Genomic DNA, 17184 nt, shown 5'->3' with positions numbered 1-17184 from the left:
ATGTATACTTGGACTTTTTTATTTACGGTTACGATAATACATGCGATCACTCAAAAACCTAAAAAATATAGTAGTGATACAGCCGGTGTGCATATTGTTTGCTTCCATAAATAACAATTATTAGAGCATAAATCAGGTTACACAAGTGAATTGTAATTATTATAAGCTGCTTTACTCAACTCAATTACAAATATTGTGCTTGAGTAAGAATAAATAACACAATATTATTTATTTTATTTCAATACTGTTTGGGCTCTAAAAGTTGTACCCCGGTGGCACAGCGGCTTGTCTGCGAATTTACTCCGCTAGAAATCGGGTTATGATACCGGCGCTGGGCGGAGCACAGATAGCCTATGATGGAGCTTTTTGCACTATTCCAAACAATCAAAATTGTAAAACTTATTTTGCGCATTCAAAAATGTCTGTTCACTGCTTTTACATAAAATTTCTCCTTGCCAAAGATGTGTCTGACCTACACATTTTGTTTCTAAAAATAATAGAGAATTTCAAAACGAATAAACCAAATACGTATCTTTAAAATAAGGTGGATTTATATCTACTCCTTGTTCACTTAAAGTTATTTTTTATTTTTGTAACTTTGAATAAATGCCTATTAGTTGATATTTGTAAGTAAGTAGCACTTGGATAAAAGTTAAAAAAGAATAACCGAGTTTTAAAACGAATTGTATTAAAGCAGAATACTTTCCAACACAGTTTCTAAGAACTATAGTTGTAATAAATCGAGAATTGTGTTTTACATTGATAAAACTTTTATTCAGAATATAAGTTGATCAAACTCACTAAATAATGACAAGATCTCATTTAAGTTCATAAAATCATCGACAACCAATGTCTTAAGGCACATGGAAACAGGTTGAATCGTGTTATGTATAGATCAAAGTTGACGGTACAGCATAAACTGGTAATTAGAAATTAATGTGTTTTGAAATAAATATAAATTCCTTTGGTTAGGACTTTAGTAAGCTAAAAAATTCAAGACGTATTCACGAAATATCACGAAGGAAATAGTAATTGTACATATAACTGTTGCGTGTGAGCAAATTAATAAGTTAATTGATCAAAGACTAGATTTCATAAAAAAAACACACAAAAACAAGTTATCTGTATATAAACAAAATTATGAAAAATGAAATGAAACAACAAAACTGATATAAAATAAAATCCTTGTTATCAGTGAATTCCAGATGAACAGTTAAATATTTATTAGATTAATCTGCAGTCTTTAAAATATACTGTATATAAAAATCCTGCTAGTCAAACACACCTGAACACTGTGAAATTCAGACGTAATCTTGTGTTGAAGTCCTAATTAACCTGACAGGATTGTCACCTGTGATGCTTGAGTCATTAGCACTCGGACAAACATAGATAATAACAGCGCTACCTACATAATGTGACTACTTGGTCAGCAACCGCTAAAGGTTGTCACGACCCAATATACTAGGGAAAAAAGGGAGATAGTCTAGACTGGTAATAACTAGATAGGTGATACACCTGGAGTTATGTTTTTTCTTACGCATTTGAGTCCACTGCGAATTGTAGCTCATGAGATATAAATTCGATATCTCCTGATATTTCACACTTTCACCCTCGCCTTGCAGTACTATTTTCTCTACTATATCGTCTCTCCGTCTTTTTTTTTTTGGGGGGGGGATCCTATTGGTTAAGGTACTCGACTCGTAATTTGTGAGTCGCTGGTTCGAATCCTCATCTCCCTTTCAGCTGTGGGATAGTTGTAATATTATGGCCAGTTCCACTATTCGTTGGTAAAAGAGTAGCTCAAGAATTGGCGGTGGGTAGTGTTGACTAGCTGCCTTCTGTCTAGTCTATCACTACTAAATTAGCAACCGCTAGCGCAGATAGCCCTCAAATAGTTTTGCACAAAATTCAAACACACTTTCCGTTTCTTCTTTTGTTGTTCCCTTTCGCTTTCACTTGATTATCATTTTTTATCTTATTTTTTCATCTATTGTTGTTTCTTCTTGAGAAAAGTAAGTAAGTCTACATTTCCGTTCCTATAATGTTTTTAATATGTCTATCCTTTAATTCTCTTTTCTTATAGTTTTACGTTTGATCTTCGGATTGCTTGTTGTGATGTTTTTAACTTATTTTCCATCTTTTAGTACCTCTTATTTGTTTATTCATTTAGCATTGTTGATAGTATGCGCAATTTAAGTAGTTTTGGTTTTAATGGCACATTTTGGGCTAAAAGTACTTTATTCTGCTCTCACTCCAAGGCTTATATCTTCTCTTGTGTTGTTATCCATCTTAAGGGTGTTACATGTAAGTATTCCATTCATTAATATTTTGATTGTAGCTCTCTGAATTATTATTCTTTTGCTTTAAACAAAGTTAATTATGTATTTTTCCTAAACACATTTCGAGTCCTTTATTCCAGCTTTCTTAGTTGAATTAGTTGATTTGAACCTCTTTATTTTTAACACTTTCGTTCTAAGTGCTACATCGTCTGCAATCTTCAAGTCTGTTAGCTCTTTTCCACTAATAAAAAAAATCCTTTTATTTCCAAACACATATCCAGGGACTGTTGGAAACAGTTTTGTTAAGAAAGGATCTCCTTGTGTAACCCCTTTTTCTATCATTATTATCTCAAACAATCCTTCTGTATATTTGTTTAGGCTGTTGCATTTGGATGTACATTCTTCAAGATCTGAATACATTCGTCTGTGATGTCTGTCGTTCTTAGTACAACAAAAAATGTCATTACGTTTTCAAACAGAGTCGAAAAACCTTCTCGTATCCATAAAACCAGAGCACGAGATTTGGAGCTGATATGCATTTCCTTTTTCAGTTAGTTGGCTAACGACTTTTAAAAAGTCAGTTTGGATTATTCCTTTCAAAACTCAGCTTGTTATCTAGGTTTGTTGGCGTCCAAAACGTTCACAAGTCTAGCCAGAGTTAAGAGTACAAGTAATTTTGGAAGTCTTTGAAATAAAGCATAATAAAAGAAATTGTAAAACTGTACAAACAAACAACAAGCTTTGATGTGAATTTTTCAAAAATGCAATCCATGGCCCAAACATGTTAGTAAAGCTGTTGTTTAGCGCAGAGCTACACAATAAGTTATCTGTTCTATTTCCACCACAAAATTATTGCTGACACGTCGAGGGATGAAATGTAAATGCAAAATGTATCCTGATCCATGTAGCTAGTGCAATAACAGATTTACAGGCGCATAAAAGGAAATGATTTAAGATATATGCATAAATAGATGTTTTTGTGAAATTGCCTTATACTAAGTTGCAAGCCTGCGCAAACTTCGTAAAGAACACTCGAAACTTTCATAGAATTTTGGAATTGTTATAAAGTGATTTCCGATAGGCTAAGTTCTCATATTCTGGTGTATAGGAGTATTTCTGTCAATACTTCTATAGTTTTTATAACCTGATAATCACAGTTACCCTGATTTAATTATTCCAGGATCATCAATACTACATTATCCAGTTGATGCAGTCATCTGGTTGGTTGGTCCCTTTTTATTCATACGTTAAAGTCTTAAGCCTGTTTTAAATCAGCTACAATCTGTCAAAGTTTTCACCAGTTCTTTGTCTTTGGTTCATTTATTTCTTAAAGATCTATTCATGTTCTGTGTATCATTTCTTCTCAACGTTTATTTAAAATCGCTACATTTTCTTTCACAACTTTGTATTGGTTTAAGTTTTTTGTTGAACAGATTTTCATGTTTTTGATCTAAGCTCTTGTCTAGATTCTGGTATCCAACCTTTATCTATTCCTCTTTCACTATAGCTTCTCAGTCTGTCGACCTTTGTTTCTCATTTGTTTCTTTTGAAAGACTAGCTACCACTTAAGCTTATCTATATTATTATTCTTTTCCATTCTCGTGCTTTATCTTTAGTTACTGTATAGTGTCAGTTTCGTTACGTTGTCTCTGACATCCAGGTTACCGTTCTATTTCCTTGACTCGTATACTTCTGTCGCTTCAGTCAGGATTCTCCTTTAAGAGTATCAGCCATCTTTAGGTTTCTGGCTTGTTTTACACTCTTAAAAAAAAACTCGTCCACACGTGTAAACTGATATTGTTGTTGTCGTTGTGAATTAAGCACAAAGCTACACACTGGGCTATTTGTGCTCTGCCCACCACGGGTATCGAAACCCGGCTTTTAGCGTTGTAAGTCCGCAGACATACCGCTGAACCACTGGGGGGCGTGTAAACTGAAGTCGAATTTCACCTCAAAAGCAAGATCTTTCTTTGTCATCTCTTACTTCATCTTGTTATATGGAAGAGAGTAGTATACACGAAAATACAAGTGATCTTTACAATGATAAATGACGTATTTGGATTAATAGCGTTATTTTATGGAAATGAATAAAAAACAACATCTTTATTAGTAGTATTTATATCAACCCATAGACACACTTTTTAAATATGACCCCATCTATTGTTACTCCGAAACGGTAGAGAGGATGAAGTAGTTCAAACTACTCCATCGTTTATAAGAATGTAGGTATCAATCAGTACCAAAATATCAAAATTAAGTTTTATCTAAGAAATTATTGATTGGTCTTTGTTTACAAAATCTAAGAGGAAATTATGAAGTAGTGCTGTAAGTAAGCGAATTTTTCACTGATGTTCTTTGAGTCAGTTTACAAACAGCATTATTCGTAGGTAGTGTGTTAATATTATCATTATATGCAGGTAGTATGATAAATATTATCATTTAAGGGTTTTTAATTGTTTTAAAATTTCGAGAAAAGCTACACAAAGACTAGTTACGTATAACTGCCCCTAATTTTGAGCTCGTAGGCTTGAGGGGATATGCAGCTATTCAACAGCACCAACCACCAACTGTTGGACTACTCTTGTTTGATTGTCACTCTTACAACCCACTTACGAATTTGCAGCCCGAGAGTACCAATCGCTATGCTATGCCCTGACCTCTTCTAGGGGTATTACTCTTATAACAGTTGGGGGGGGGGGCTTAAGTTGCTCAGCAACGTCGTTTTGATTTAACATACAATTGTTATTATCTTATGCTATTCAGAAAATGTTATTCCACAGTGATGCTTTATCGTGAAGCTGGTCTCTACATGATAAGAACAACAGGCTTTCACGAATAAAAACTGATATTTTAAAAATATTCGAAAACAATTTCGAAAAACTTCATAAGTTTTGGTATTTCAGACACCCGTTCACAGTCTTACAAATTTTCAAAACTGTTTCTTTATGTAGTAGTGTCATCACAGAGCCGATTTTCGAAATACTACACTTTTCAAAGCATGTTACGAAATGTTCGGCCGTTTACACACAAAAACAGTTTATGGGAATATCACCAACTGTCGGTTTATGAAGTGTTCCTAACACGGTGTATGTTCTGGTACAAACATTTAATTCATCAAATTCCATACGTTTGTAGTTTATTTATGTAACATTACACACTAGCGGTTCGTGGAGTTGTTTGTTTAAGAACTATCATAAGTTATCGGTTCATAAAGTGTCGCAGACTGTCAGTTTATGAAGTGTCAGCGACTGCCAGTTCATGATTCGTCAAAAACACATGGAAATAAAAAAACTGAGGAAATTGTGCTGCTATATACTTAAAACATCTTATTTAAACAGGAATGTTACAGAAACGTACCCACAGTAGTTTTGAGTTTGCTTAATATAATACAAATCCACCATAAAACAAACCTGTTTCGACATTACAGATAATAATGAGTACTAATGAATAATAAGAGAATATACAAATATCAGTCTGAACAAAAAAGGAAACGATTACATTCAAGACGAAGAAGGTTTTTTTCATTACTGTGCCAAAAAACAACCCAAAAATACAATAAAATTAATTAAAATTGCCCTTTTTTGTAGTTAAAGATTCAGATACGTTATTTAGGATTCCTGTAATGATAATTTGAATAACTAGCACCAAACGAAAAACAAATGAAATATAAACACAAATAACTCATTATACGAGGTTGATTATACGTTAGCAAAGCGTTATTCTTGCTTGGCAATAAAATAGTATTAAGTGGCCTGCGTTTGTATTTTCTTTTTATAGATAGGAGAGTTAATGTTATAAAAAGTACTACTCACATCTCAGAATACTGTAGACTGCGGTGATAATTCATGACAAATGAATAGTCATATCGTGAAAAGAGAGAGAGAAATTTTTTGAAATATATTATATCATAATTTCAGCGCCATCTAGTGAGTGTAGTGAACGAATATATTCCGAGAAAGATTTGTTGCATGTGAGAAATTGCAATGTTTGTTTTACAGCCAGGTTAGTTACTTTCACATCATTATTACAATCTTGTGTGTTTCCATGATCTTCTTTTTCAAACAACGAGGAATTGGCGAACCCTCGGTATAATTCTCGATTACAGCGAATTGTTATGTGTGTAGTCTGCTTGAATGTATACGTGTGTATTTTACTCATCTCTTATCATCCTTCGTATTCTTGCTGGTCCAAACACAGTGGTACAGGAAGCATTAATCACAGCCTGATGCCGACTTCACCATTCACGAGGACAACAGCGAATGATTAATGACGAACTGGATTTTGTGCGGAGCGGATTGAATATAAGATCCGCGAAGCACGTAGGCAGGCTCTGCATGCAATCTCTTTCTACTTGAGCTAAAGCAGCCACTGGGATTTAACTTTTATAACGAGGTTAGACAAGTCCCACTTTTTGTCTTGAACTATAGACGGTGCCCATACCTTATTCCAAAGCCTTGTTTGAATATATCAATCCAAACCTCACCGTCTTAACCAACATTGTCCAGTCTCTAGTATTCGACGACACAATACCTGGTCATTGTGAGTTGTGAACCAACAGTCTACCCTGAGGAATCGAGACACCAGCGCCACTTCAGGCTAAACGCTTTGGTAAATTTGACAGAATGATGGATTTTCTTCAGGCCAATTTTTATGGGGAAGTCTGGTGCTACATATTGTTGTCCGAAGGCGTGTTCTTATACACGCTAAAAAGTCTTTTGAAAAATCTCCATTCAGCTTATTAAGCTCTGCGCCTCACTGCCTTCTATAAAGCTCCTATAATGTTAAAGACTTCTTGACGAATGTTTTCTGGACATCTTCTTAGCTAAGCTGCTTTGTATTTTAAACAGAATTACATTAATTCATGGGGATACTCCAAAGGTGCGCTGTTTCACTTTATCTTGATAATGTATTGTATTCAACACAACCATATCCTCAAGTAATAATGTTATTAATCTATTCATGTAAAATCATTCGGTCACTTGGGTCAATATTTCTAGTTTTTATAACGTTGCCAAAAACTTTAACACCTGTTTCAATATTTAAATACATGTAGGTAAAGTAATTTAAAGCTATGCTCAAATCACCTGCGACATGTAAAAAGCACAGACAGAATCTTTGAATCAACCATAATCTAATATCATACCATTTGTTGTTGTTTTTTTTGCGCAAAGCTACACAAGAGATATCTGTGTTAACAATTTCTAATTTAGCAATGCAAGACTAGACGGAAGGCAGCTAGTCATCACCACCCACCGCCGACTCTTGGACTACTCTTTTACCGACGAATAGTGAGATTGACCGTCACATTATAACGCCCCACAGTTGAAAGGGCGAGCATGTTTTATGTGACGGGAATTCGGACCCGCGACCTTCGAATTACGAGTCGAATGCCTTAACCATCTGGCCATGCCGGGCTAATATTATACTAACTCACAAGAACGGCACAAATAGACTTCAAGACATTTTCCGCAGATAATCTGTTTTTACGTACTTCTAAAGAAGCAGATATCTTTATAAGATTCATACAATTCAACACATACACATTTATATGTATGTATGTATGCTTCAGTGATTACTTCAAAAACTAAAATGAAAACTGTACACAAAAAGCCAAGTTAAGCGGCTTCATTCTGTGCTAAGATTTCGGTAACATCTCGACGTATGTAACTGTAACGAGCTTTTCATTATTGACGAAGACAATCACTACATTATTACAGGAAAACAACAGCGTCTTCAGCTTCCATAATTTTATGCAGAACTTAACGGCCCAATATGGGCAGGTGGTTAAGAAGATCAACTTGTAAATATATTTGTGTATATATCTTACTCTTTTTCCAGACTTAATTTTACGATAATTTATCTTTTTTTGTGTAATATGTAAAATCTCCTTCAATCTTTTTCTCACTTCTTCTCTCCTTTTTAGGCCGGCATGGCCTAGCGCCTAAGACGTGCGACTCGTAATCCGAGGGTCGCGGGTTCGCGCCCGCGTCGCGCTAAACATGCTCGCCCTCCCAGCCGTGGGGGCGTTATAATGTGACGGTCAATCCCACTATTCGTTGGTAAAAGAGTAGCCCAAGAGTTGGCGGTGGGTGGTGATGACTAGCTGCCTTCCCTCTAGTCTTACACTGCTAAATTAGGGACGGCTAGCACAGATAGCCCTCGAGTAGCTTTGTGCGAAATTCCAAAACAAACAAACAAACTCTCCTTTTTAAGAATACACTTTTAGGACATCATCACTGCTCATCATTCTTTCATGCAACAAAGATTTCTAAAAGTGTTATACTTTTTATCACAAACTTTAAAGCTCTTATAATTTTTCTTACATTTATTACCAAATGCAAGGCCCGGCATGGCCAGATGGTTAGGGCGCTCCACTCGTAATCTGAGGATCGTGAGTTAAGATCCATGTCACAGCAAACATGCTCGCTCTTTCAATTTAGCGGTCAATCCTGCTATTCGTTGGTTAAATAGTAGCTCAAGAGTTGGCGGTGGGTGGTGATGTCTAACTCACTTCCTTTCAGTCTTGAACTGTTAAATTATGGACTGCTACCGCAGATAGACCTCGTATAGCTTTGCGCGAAATTTAAAAGCAAACAGAACTTAACATCTTTATAGACAATGTAATCAATATGAAACATTTAGGGAAAGGAGTTGGTCTTAGTGCTTTCGGTGGTTCGTTTATTCTACCAGATAACTTCTCAGAACATAAGAAAAAAAAGTTTCCACAAATATTGATTGAACATTGAGCAAAAATATACTGACCTAACACACAAGACTTACCACCGTATACATTTTTATGAAACGTAGAGGTAAGTTACTAGTTAAAATAGAAACGTAGAGGTAAGTTAGAGGTTAAAATAGAAACGTAGAGGTATGTTAGTGGTTAAAATAGAAACGTAGAGGTAAGTTAGTGGTTAAAATAAGAAATTTAATTCCTTTAGAATGTGTTACAATTTTGTCCTTTCTGGTTACATTATTTTCCAATGTCATCGATTTGTTACTTACTGAATAAACAATGTCTCTTTCATATCATTTTATCTGTAATTCAGCCAGTTTCGTAATTTCTACTTAGGTTTTTCATAATTGAAAGTAAAACTCCTATACTTTAAATCATTAAAGTTTAAGTTTCCAAGTTTTCATTAAATATCTTCAGTGATTGTGGTTGGAGTGGGATGTGCCTCCAAACTGGTGTCCTCTTCTGGAGGAAATTAATACTTTTATGCTGTTCAGAGTATATTAAAAGATTAATTAATTTCGTATCTCTTATCTTACTGGGTAACATTTACATTAACAAAGAAAACATTTGGTAATTTCATATAAAGTTGCTCAAACACGTGTATCGCAGCAACAGAACTTAGATTGATAAATGTATAAAGTTTCATTTTGAGAAAAATACTTCGTTGGGTGGCGACAGAGGGAGAATTTCACAGTAGAAAGACTTCGGATTAATCATGCTTACAGCCTTTACGTGGATTTTATGGTACGCGTTTATACTCATGAAAGAGAAAACACATTTTCCAATAAACAACTGTATGCAGAACTTTCTAAATAGTTTAACGACTGAGAAAGGAGACAAAATTGGAAATTCAATACAACCAGACATTGATGTGTCGTCTCATGTAACTACCTTACAGAGGCGTCACCTACTGACTCATTAGAGACTGCAGTCCAAGTCTTTGTACCTCCCCTTCGACACAGAATGAGATTTATAAATATCTTCAGGCAAGATTCTTGGAAAAACAACTCGCGATTAGGTTCTATGCCATCAGATCGTGTGGTGATTGTACCCAGTCATAGGAAGGCTTACATAGTCGATACGATCCGTTCCACGTGGCTAAAAGCAAAAATATTAATGCGACAAATTAAGGATCAATACGATCTTTGTTGTTTGTTTTGTAGCTGAAGGTGAAAAAAAGAAGCAAGAACAACAAACACGTTTGCATATAACTCTAAAGCTAATATTTCTCCATAATCTCTGTTGCGTAGGTTTCGAACATATCGTAGCAGAGTTTTATCTGAGATTCTCCAAAAGAAATTAAAAGTAGATGTTCTAAAAGAAAAACAAATCAGTTTTTGTGCCATTTCGACGAGGAACCTAAAAGTAGATATGAATTATTAAAATAATAAAATTGCGTATAATAACTGGTTAGCCATAAACCCTTTTAAGTTTGTTTTTTTTATAAATGCTTCATATAACATACGTTAAAACATACGTTATAAACTTACATTTTTTATTTACTTATTATTGTACTGTAATATTCTATCAGATTCGTTTGTTTGATCCTCAGTAGCATAGTGGTAAATCTGCGGACTTACATCGCTAGAAACAGGGTTTCCATACCCGTTGTGGACAGAGTACAGATAACCCAGTATGTAGCTTTATGGTTAACTACAAACAATTGTCTATTTATTTCAATCATTTTATATAATACCATTAACTACAATATTGTGAATAAAATAAAAAATATATACTTTTAGACAGATTTAGAACTTTACTTCGTTACTAGCGTGAAGTTGGACATTATTTACGGAGAATGAACTTCTCACAGAGATGGCAGTTCTGTGCTGTTTTGAGAAATCAGAAAATCTCAGACGAGGGCAGCCAAACCTTGCCTTTAGATGTAACTCTGAAGTTTAAATATTTTAAATCCAAATGCATAGCTATAGACGAACGCTAACGTTTTTGTTTAAACGTGGGTTAAGCTGATATAGCTGTGTATTTCTTTTGCCCATGCATGAATATAAGAAACCGTCTTGTGGAAGTATTTATATGTGTATCTAGAAAGTTCTCCCTGAACTGCATAAGTTAGTTTTCTTCATATTTCCTAATTTCATTCAAATACTTATACTAAAAACAAATAGAAATATATTTTTCTCACGTTTGTTGTACAATTATCTTATCTGATCCGTATAATTATAAACTCGCATTTATTTGCTATACTGAAGTATCACGTATGTTAATGAAATGTATTATTTCTTTTCAATTACCATCTATCAAACATTATTTGATTACCAATAAAACAAAGTCAGTTATTTTTATGAGTAAGGTTTACCTTATAAGACACGGTATCTGATTCTTTATTTTGACTTAATTCGGTTATTAAGGAATACATTGAAATATTTGGACAAGTTTCTCTTTTATAGATATGGTGAAAATGTGATTAGACATTGAGGACTTCAGAACATCCCATTTTCCAAAGAAATACAACATTTTTATTCATACAGGACGTAAGATATTTTTTTCCTGTCCTTCATTGAAGCAACGTACGTTTTACATAGAGACAAATGAAGGAACATTAAATATTCTGTTCCTGATGACGAGAAACACATCTGAAGTAAAAATGTATCTCAAGATGACTGGTATGGGTATAAAAACTTTTATTAAAATAAAGTAGAGATAAATATTCTGTTGTACAATAGTTTATTTGTTTGTTTAATTAGTCTCTAAGTGTAAAACTGCACAACAAGCTGCCCGGCTGGCTATGTTCATTGTAGTTATAAGACTCGGAAATTTAGCGTTAGTAGTCGTATAGCTTACCGCTGAGCCACCTGCTAGATAAGCCGTATATTAGTTAAAAATATTCCAGATTATCAGAATGTGAGTGTCGCAACGGCACAGAAAACTGACTCACTTATACGTGCCGTTTCACAGATAATTTTTCTCATTTCTTAATTATTGAATTAAAACTGAAACGTTTGTAAGAAGCCTGTTGAGCCTGTTACGACGTGTTTCAGTAAGTTAAATTGTATTGAAAGTGGAACAGGTTTCAGCAATACAATAAGTCACCAATTCTAAATATTCATGTGTGAAAGTAAAGGAGAACATGTTATAACACGTCAACCATCTTCGTCTGCTATATCTATTGCCAACGATACCTTTCATCCAATACCATCATTCATCAGGCCAGCTAAAATATGACAGTCATAGTATAGTACTATAAATATTATATATATATCAATTTTCACGCGTTACGGTGAGAATTATCCAAAGCAAGTGTTATTGATATTATGGTCATGTGAATAAGAGATTGGCATAGAGTGTTACCTACCAGAAACAGATGGCAAAGTCATTAGGACGCTCGAGTTACATTTTGGGCTGCGGGTTCGAATCCTGTCACCGAGCACACTCGATCCTTCAGCCGTAGGGGCGTTATAATGTGCCAGTCAATCCCACTTTTCGCTGGTGATGAGTAGCCCAACAGTTGCTGAATTTTCTTTAACCTATAACTCATAAATTGGAGACAATTATCGCAGACAGAGAAATTCAAGAAACAAACAAAGAACCTGATTTATAAAATTAGCGAACTAGGTAATGAATCTTACAGACTGTCCTGTAAAGTAAACATAAATTAGTTTTGCGTATTTTCTCTGTTAGGGAATGTTACAGACTCTCAACTGAACTGTAAATCAATGCGTTATGTATATTGTTTTGTAGATTAGGGAAGGCTGCTAACCAAAAGAGATAAGAAAGACAGAAAAACTGATACTCAGCTATATTATTATTTTTAATTATTAGTTGCAAGATAAATGTGGGTCAGTTAGTTAAATGGGTTATTACTGTTTTTTTTTTTTTTCTAGATTATCAGAAAACGATCAGAACAGTTAATTGCACAGTATTTTGGTTACGTACTAAATCGCCAGATAACTACAACTAGTGAATTAAGTAGGCTGTTGATTCATACTTCACAGGTTTTAAGTAGCAGATAATGTTATAAAATGATTGTACGAGTTTGTGCACTCAACGAAACAGGTAAAAATTAACAGCAGTTGTTGATTCAAATGTTGGAAAAAGGAAAACTGTGTGCTGTATTAATTTCTGAGTTTATTTGATATTATAATTAAAGCTACTATTAAAAAGTTAGTGACGGAGAGACTGATTTACCTACATATTTAAAGGCAATAGTGTAGGCCTGTATAAAGGAAATGAAACTGAAGTTGATGACTTTCTCTGCGTGAATGACAGTGCAACAAATTGCGTGGTTGCGAAAAAAAATCCCTTCAAAATCTTAAAAAGGAGGCAAAAATGTGTCGATGCGGAAATAAACAGAACTGGAAGGTCAAAGGTTGTTGCATAAAAATGTCTTTCATAGTGGTGCGGTTTCCCAGGCGACGGCTACAATAGACTGCTTTTTTACTGTAGAAAGTCCCCTGCCGTCACTGGTCTCTCTTCGCGCAATTTACCCTCATGCCTCTTTTTTTTTTTTATGTAACTTTGGTCTGTTATCACTTGGCACCTTTCCAAGGCTGATAAGGTTTCTTTCTCCCAGCTGTGTTGCATTGGAATTTTTTTTTGTTTCCCCCTAGCGGAGAGAGTTTGCCTTATAGCTCAGAAAGTTAAAAAAAAAACGATTTTTTTTGTAAAGCAAGTCCACTCTTGTTCTATTTACTATCTTATAAAATAAAGTTTTTAAAAATAATTGTATGAATTACATATTAGTTTTTCTCGTATCAACAGAAACTTCGTAAACATTTGCGTTAAAAATAGATGTTTTAAAAGTCAAAAAGAATTCACAGGAATATATATATGTAAAACATGCACAGGAAAAAATTACCCTTAACGAAACCATTTGTTTTTCCAGAATACAAGAGAAGTAGCTTATTTCTGAGATAAACATCATAAACTACTACACTAAACAGATGTTTTTATTCTACTGCTGCCGTTTCACATTACATACAGAAAATTAGGTTGATGCCCGAATCTGCAGTTTTAATGATTTGTTTCGCTATTTATTTATAGTTTCCACTATTTTGTATTTTAAGAGTTAGGCCAGGTTACATTGTTGGTAACTGAAGAAACATTAAGGTTATACAGGATACATTTGTTTTTTATACTGAAGGGTAATTTGTGATGCTACAAAATATATTTAATGAATATTTTGTGAAAGGACAAGATTGATGTTTTGTTCTACATGCCCAGTTTGAAGCAACTCTGGTATTGTAGTTTATTTGTATATATATAAATACGTGTTTCATATGTATATAATAGTTATTACATGTATAGCTATTATTCATTATTTGGTAAAAGCAGCAGTTAATTTCTTTTTATTAATTTAGTTGCGTTAGTGAAAACTAATTTTAAACTGACAAAATAGTTGAAAAGCAGCTAGTCAACGGCGCCCACCGCCAACTATTAAGATATTGAAACTGAATAGCGGATTTCACTGTCCAACTTGTAACAAATTTGCAGCCTTAAAGTTCGGAGTACGACGCTTTGGTGAGGGGACAAGAACCATGGATTTTTGGATTCATAATTCAGGGAGCTTCTGTTGAGACATATTTATCACTTTATTACAATAAAGGTTAGGAGAAGGTAGAATTAACGCATTTATTCACGCTTATCTCTGAATCTATTTTCTTACAAAGGCATTGGTAGGCATTGACACACTAGGCCCTTGCCCCGAATCTTTAGGTGGTGTCTTAATAAATTAGAACAGAAAATCATGATCGATATATCATACTGAAAGTCCGAAATTTCTCGCGCCTATGGGCCAGAGTCTCGAATCTTTTAAGCACCTAGCGACATCTCTGTTTAACAATTACTAAAATTTATCTTACTTCTATCAATTCCCAAATTGTTTTTTTTTTGTTTTTTTTAGGTTTTATGGATTATTTTAGCAAACAAATGTAATAAGTTAAAGGCTTTAAGCAAATTTGCTTTCATTGAACAAATTCAACCCTTATGATAAAGTGAAATCCGCTTGGCACCTGTGGCTCAAATTTTGCCAAATGACTAGATAAAGTTACACGTGTCATCTATATAGGACATAGTTGCACGTTGTTACTGTAAAGTATATATGATAAGAATCGAGTAGTTTCTTGAATACAGAAGTTTTGTTTTAAAATTATCTTTTTTAAACGATTTAAGCGGAACAGTGTTAAGAAACTGGGTCACATAATAAAAACAATTCGATAGTGATTCACTGCTATAAGACAGAATTGAGAAAGTAGACGTCGGCCAGACAGTTTTTCCCCACGTATAGCCCTGGGGTATCTATATTTGCCTCTCACACTCTTTTTTATGTCTGTGGCCCCCAGATGGCGCGTCGAGTGGTGAGGGTCGCTGTAAATACCGTTTATCTTTGAGCCCGATAGACTTAGTGTGTAAGCTCCGGAGTTGCGTTTGTCGTGATTTGTTGTATGACCTTTGATGCAAGTTAACAGCTGTTTATTCTAAAGATTACGATAACTGGCTAAATATTCTTTTTTTTCTGATCTACCCTCTTTTTAATGTAATGGCGAACACATAATACGAAGTGTTCATAGGTTAGTTAACAAGAGTGATCTGGTTTTTCTTTGTGACAAGAGTTTGCACTTATGTCAGTTAAAAAAGCATGATGTTCAGGGAAGATCGGGACTCAATTGCAGGAAAACCTAACTCTCTTGCATCTTGGATGGAATATGGAACCGTAAGTCAGTTATTCCCTTCTGTCTTGGCTCTTAATAATTCTCGTTAAAATATACTAATCTTTCGTTATATTAGAGTTAATTATCACACTAAGATAGCTTGAGCGCGAGATCGTTTAATTTAAAATGTTAAAGGACGTGGCCTATAAAATAATTAATGCCATTAGTTGTCTTATCAAAACAAGAAACGGTGCAGCAATATAAAGGCATCTTAACGTGATGGCGTGTAATATTTATGTATATATATGGTAATAGCGTGATTGTTCCATACGTAACTGAATAATTGAAAAACTGCTCGTATCATCTTGGTAATTTTGTTTTTTCTTACTGACTTGAAAGTGTCAAGTCCACTGTTGAGTGAAGACTTTTCTGTCACAAGGTTTTAATTCATAGCTTTATTTGTTTTAACAACACTCTTATACTAAAACTAGAAACCACGTGCGCTTGTTTGAGCTCTTTATTTTTATTTCTTAAAACTTCAAACATCTACCTCACTTGTGCTTTTCATTCATTCAATGGAAGACATGTACAATTATATATCCCTGATGGTCACGAATTCAGTTAACACATGACAAGTATGATTGTTATATATTTTGGTGTCAAATTGTCTGTGTGGTTTTATTATATTCCGAAGAGATAACAAGGCTTAGCCAGTATTGAGAAACAAGTTTATGCAGTTCATTACACATCTTTTCACGTGTAAATCAAATATTGGGAACAGACGTATTCATCCATTCGAAAGCTAGTATATAAATAACATTGAAATTTTGTTCAGACTAGGTGACAGAGAGTCCAGTGTTTTTTATAGATAACGAAAATAAACGAAATGAACTTGACAGTACTAGTTTTGATTAAGTAGAATATATATATTTAAGGGAAATATTAATTTTATTAAGTGGCAAGATATGCTTGTTTTGTCATATTTCCCCAAAATGTATAATGAAAGATGCTTAGTGCAAAATCAGATTTTTTGTCGCCAGGTGGAGCACTGTTACTCTTCTACACTGTCGGATTTTTTTCTGCGTGCCAGCGGGACTTGACTTATGTCTACCCTCGCAGGAGAAATGTTCTTCGTTCTGTCAAGGATAATTAATGGAATTTCTCTACGCTCAACAGCGGTTGGGAAGGGTTTGAAATGCTCCTCCCATTACTTTATTTTTAACGTATAAAAAATAAATAGTTAATTACTACCAGTGAATTTATAGTGTCAGTTAAAGTGCTCATGTGCTCTGGTTTTTAAATTATTTAGGAAAATCACTTCTGTTATTTTCATTTCCTTTGTTTATATTTCACCGGACTGTTCAACTTTAGATTTCTTGGTTTTAGTTGCTCACATGCAGTTATTTACTGAGTCACGTGCGTGTATTCACGGTCCTCTGACAGGTTTTATGCAAAGTAAAGGCAGGTGTTTGAGTGGGGTCTCATTATCAGTCATCAAGTGAAAATTTATTGTAAAAAAATGTGAAAGGAAGCCAACTTAACGGTGAGTGTTTGAATTGGG

At 34.4% G+C, this 17184-nt stretch overlaps 1 protein-coding gene across 10 annotated transcripts in view; it reads left to right on the top strand.

Annotated features, from left to right (window-relative positions):
• The window catches only part of LOC143223043 (uncharacterized), a 409689-nt gene that overhangs the window by 142506 nt on the left and 249999 nt on the right, over positions 1–17184 (top strand). For 2 of the 10 annotated variants that reach the window (XM_076450436.1, XM_076450431.1), the window contains exon 2: positions 11424–11639. The exons of 3 other annotated variants lie outside the window; for them this stretch is intronic. Coding sequence is in view for 2 of the 7 variants with exons in the window: in XM_076450427.1 (XP_076306542.1) it covers positions 15611–15685 (75 nt within the window). In the remaining 5 variants the exon portion in view is untranslated. Of the gene's footprint in view, positions 1–11409; positions 11640–15359; positions 15686–16663; positions 17167–17184 lie in introns of those variants that run through there. 5 more of the 10 variants (XM_076450438.1, XM_076450429.1, XM_076450427.1 and 2 more) reach the window with 5 other exon arrangements.

Source organism: Tachypleus tridentatus, chromosome 8 (genome assembly GCF_004210375.1).
Source record: "Tachypleus tridentatus isolate NWPU-2018 chromosome 8, ASM421037v1, whole genome shotgun sequence".
NCBI classification, from domain to species: domain Eukaryota; kingdom Metazoa; phylum Arthropoda; class Merostomata; order Xiphosura; family Limulidae; genus Tachypleus; species Tachypleus tridentatus.
The sequence above is the reverse complement of the archived record's forward strand: the minus strand, read 5'-3'. Positions and strand labels throughout refer to the sequence as shown.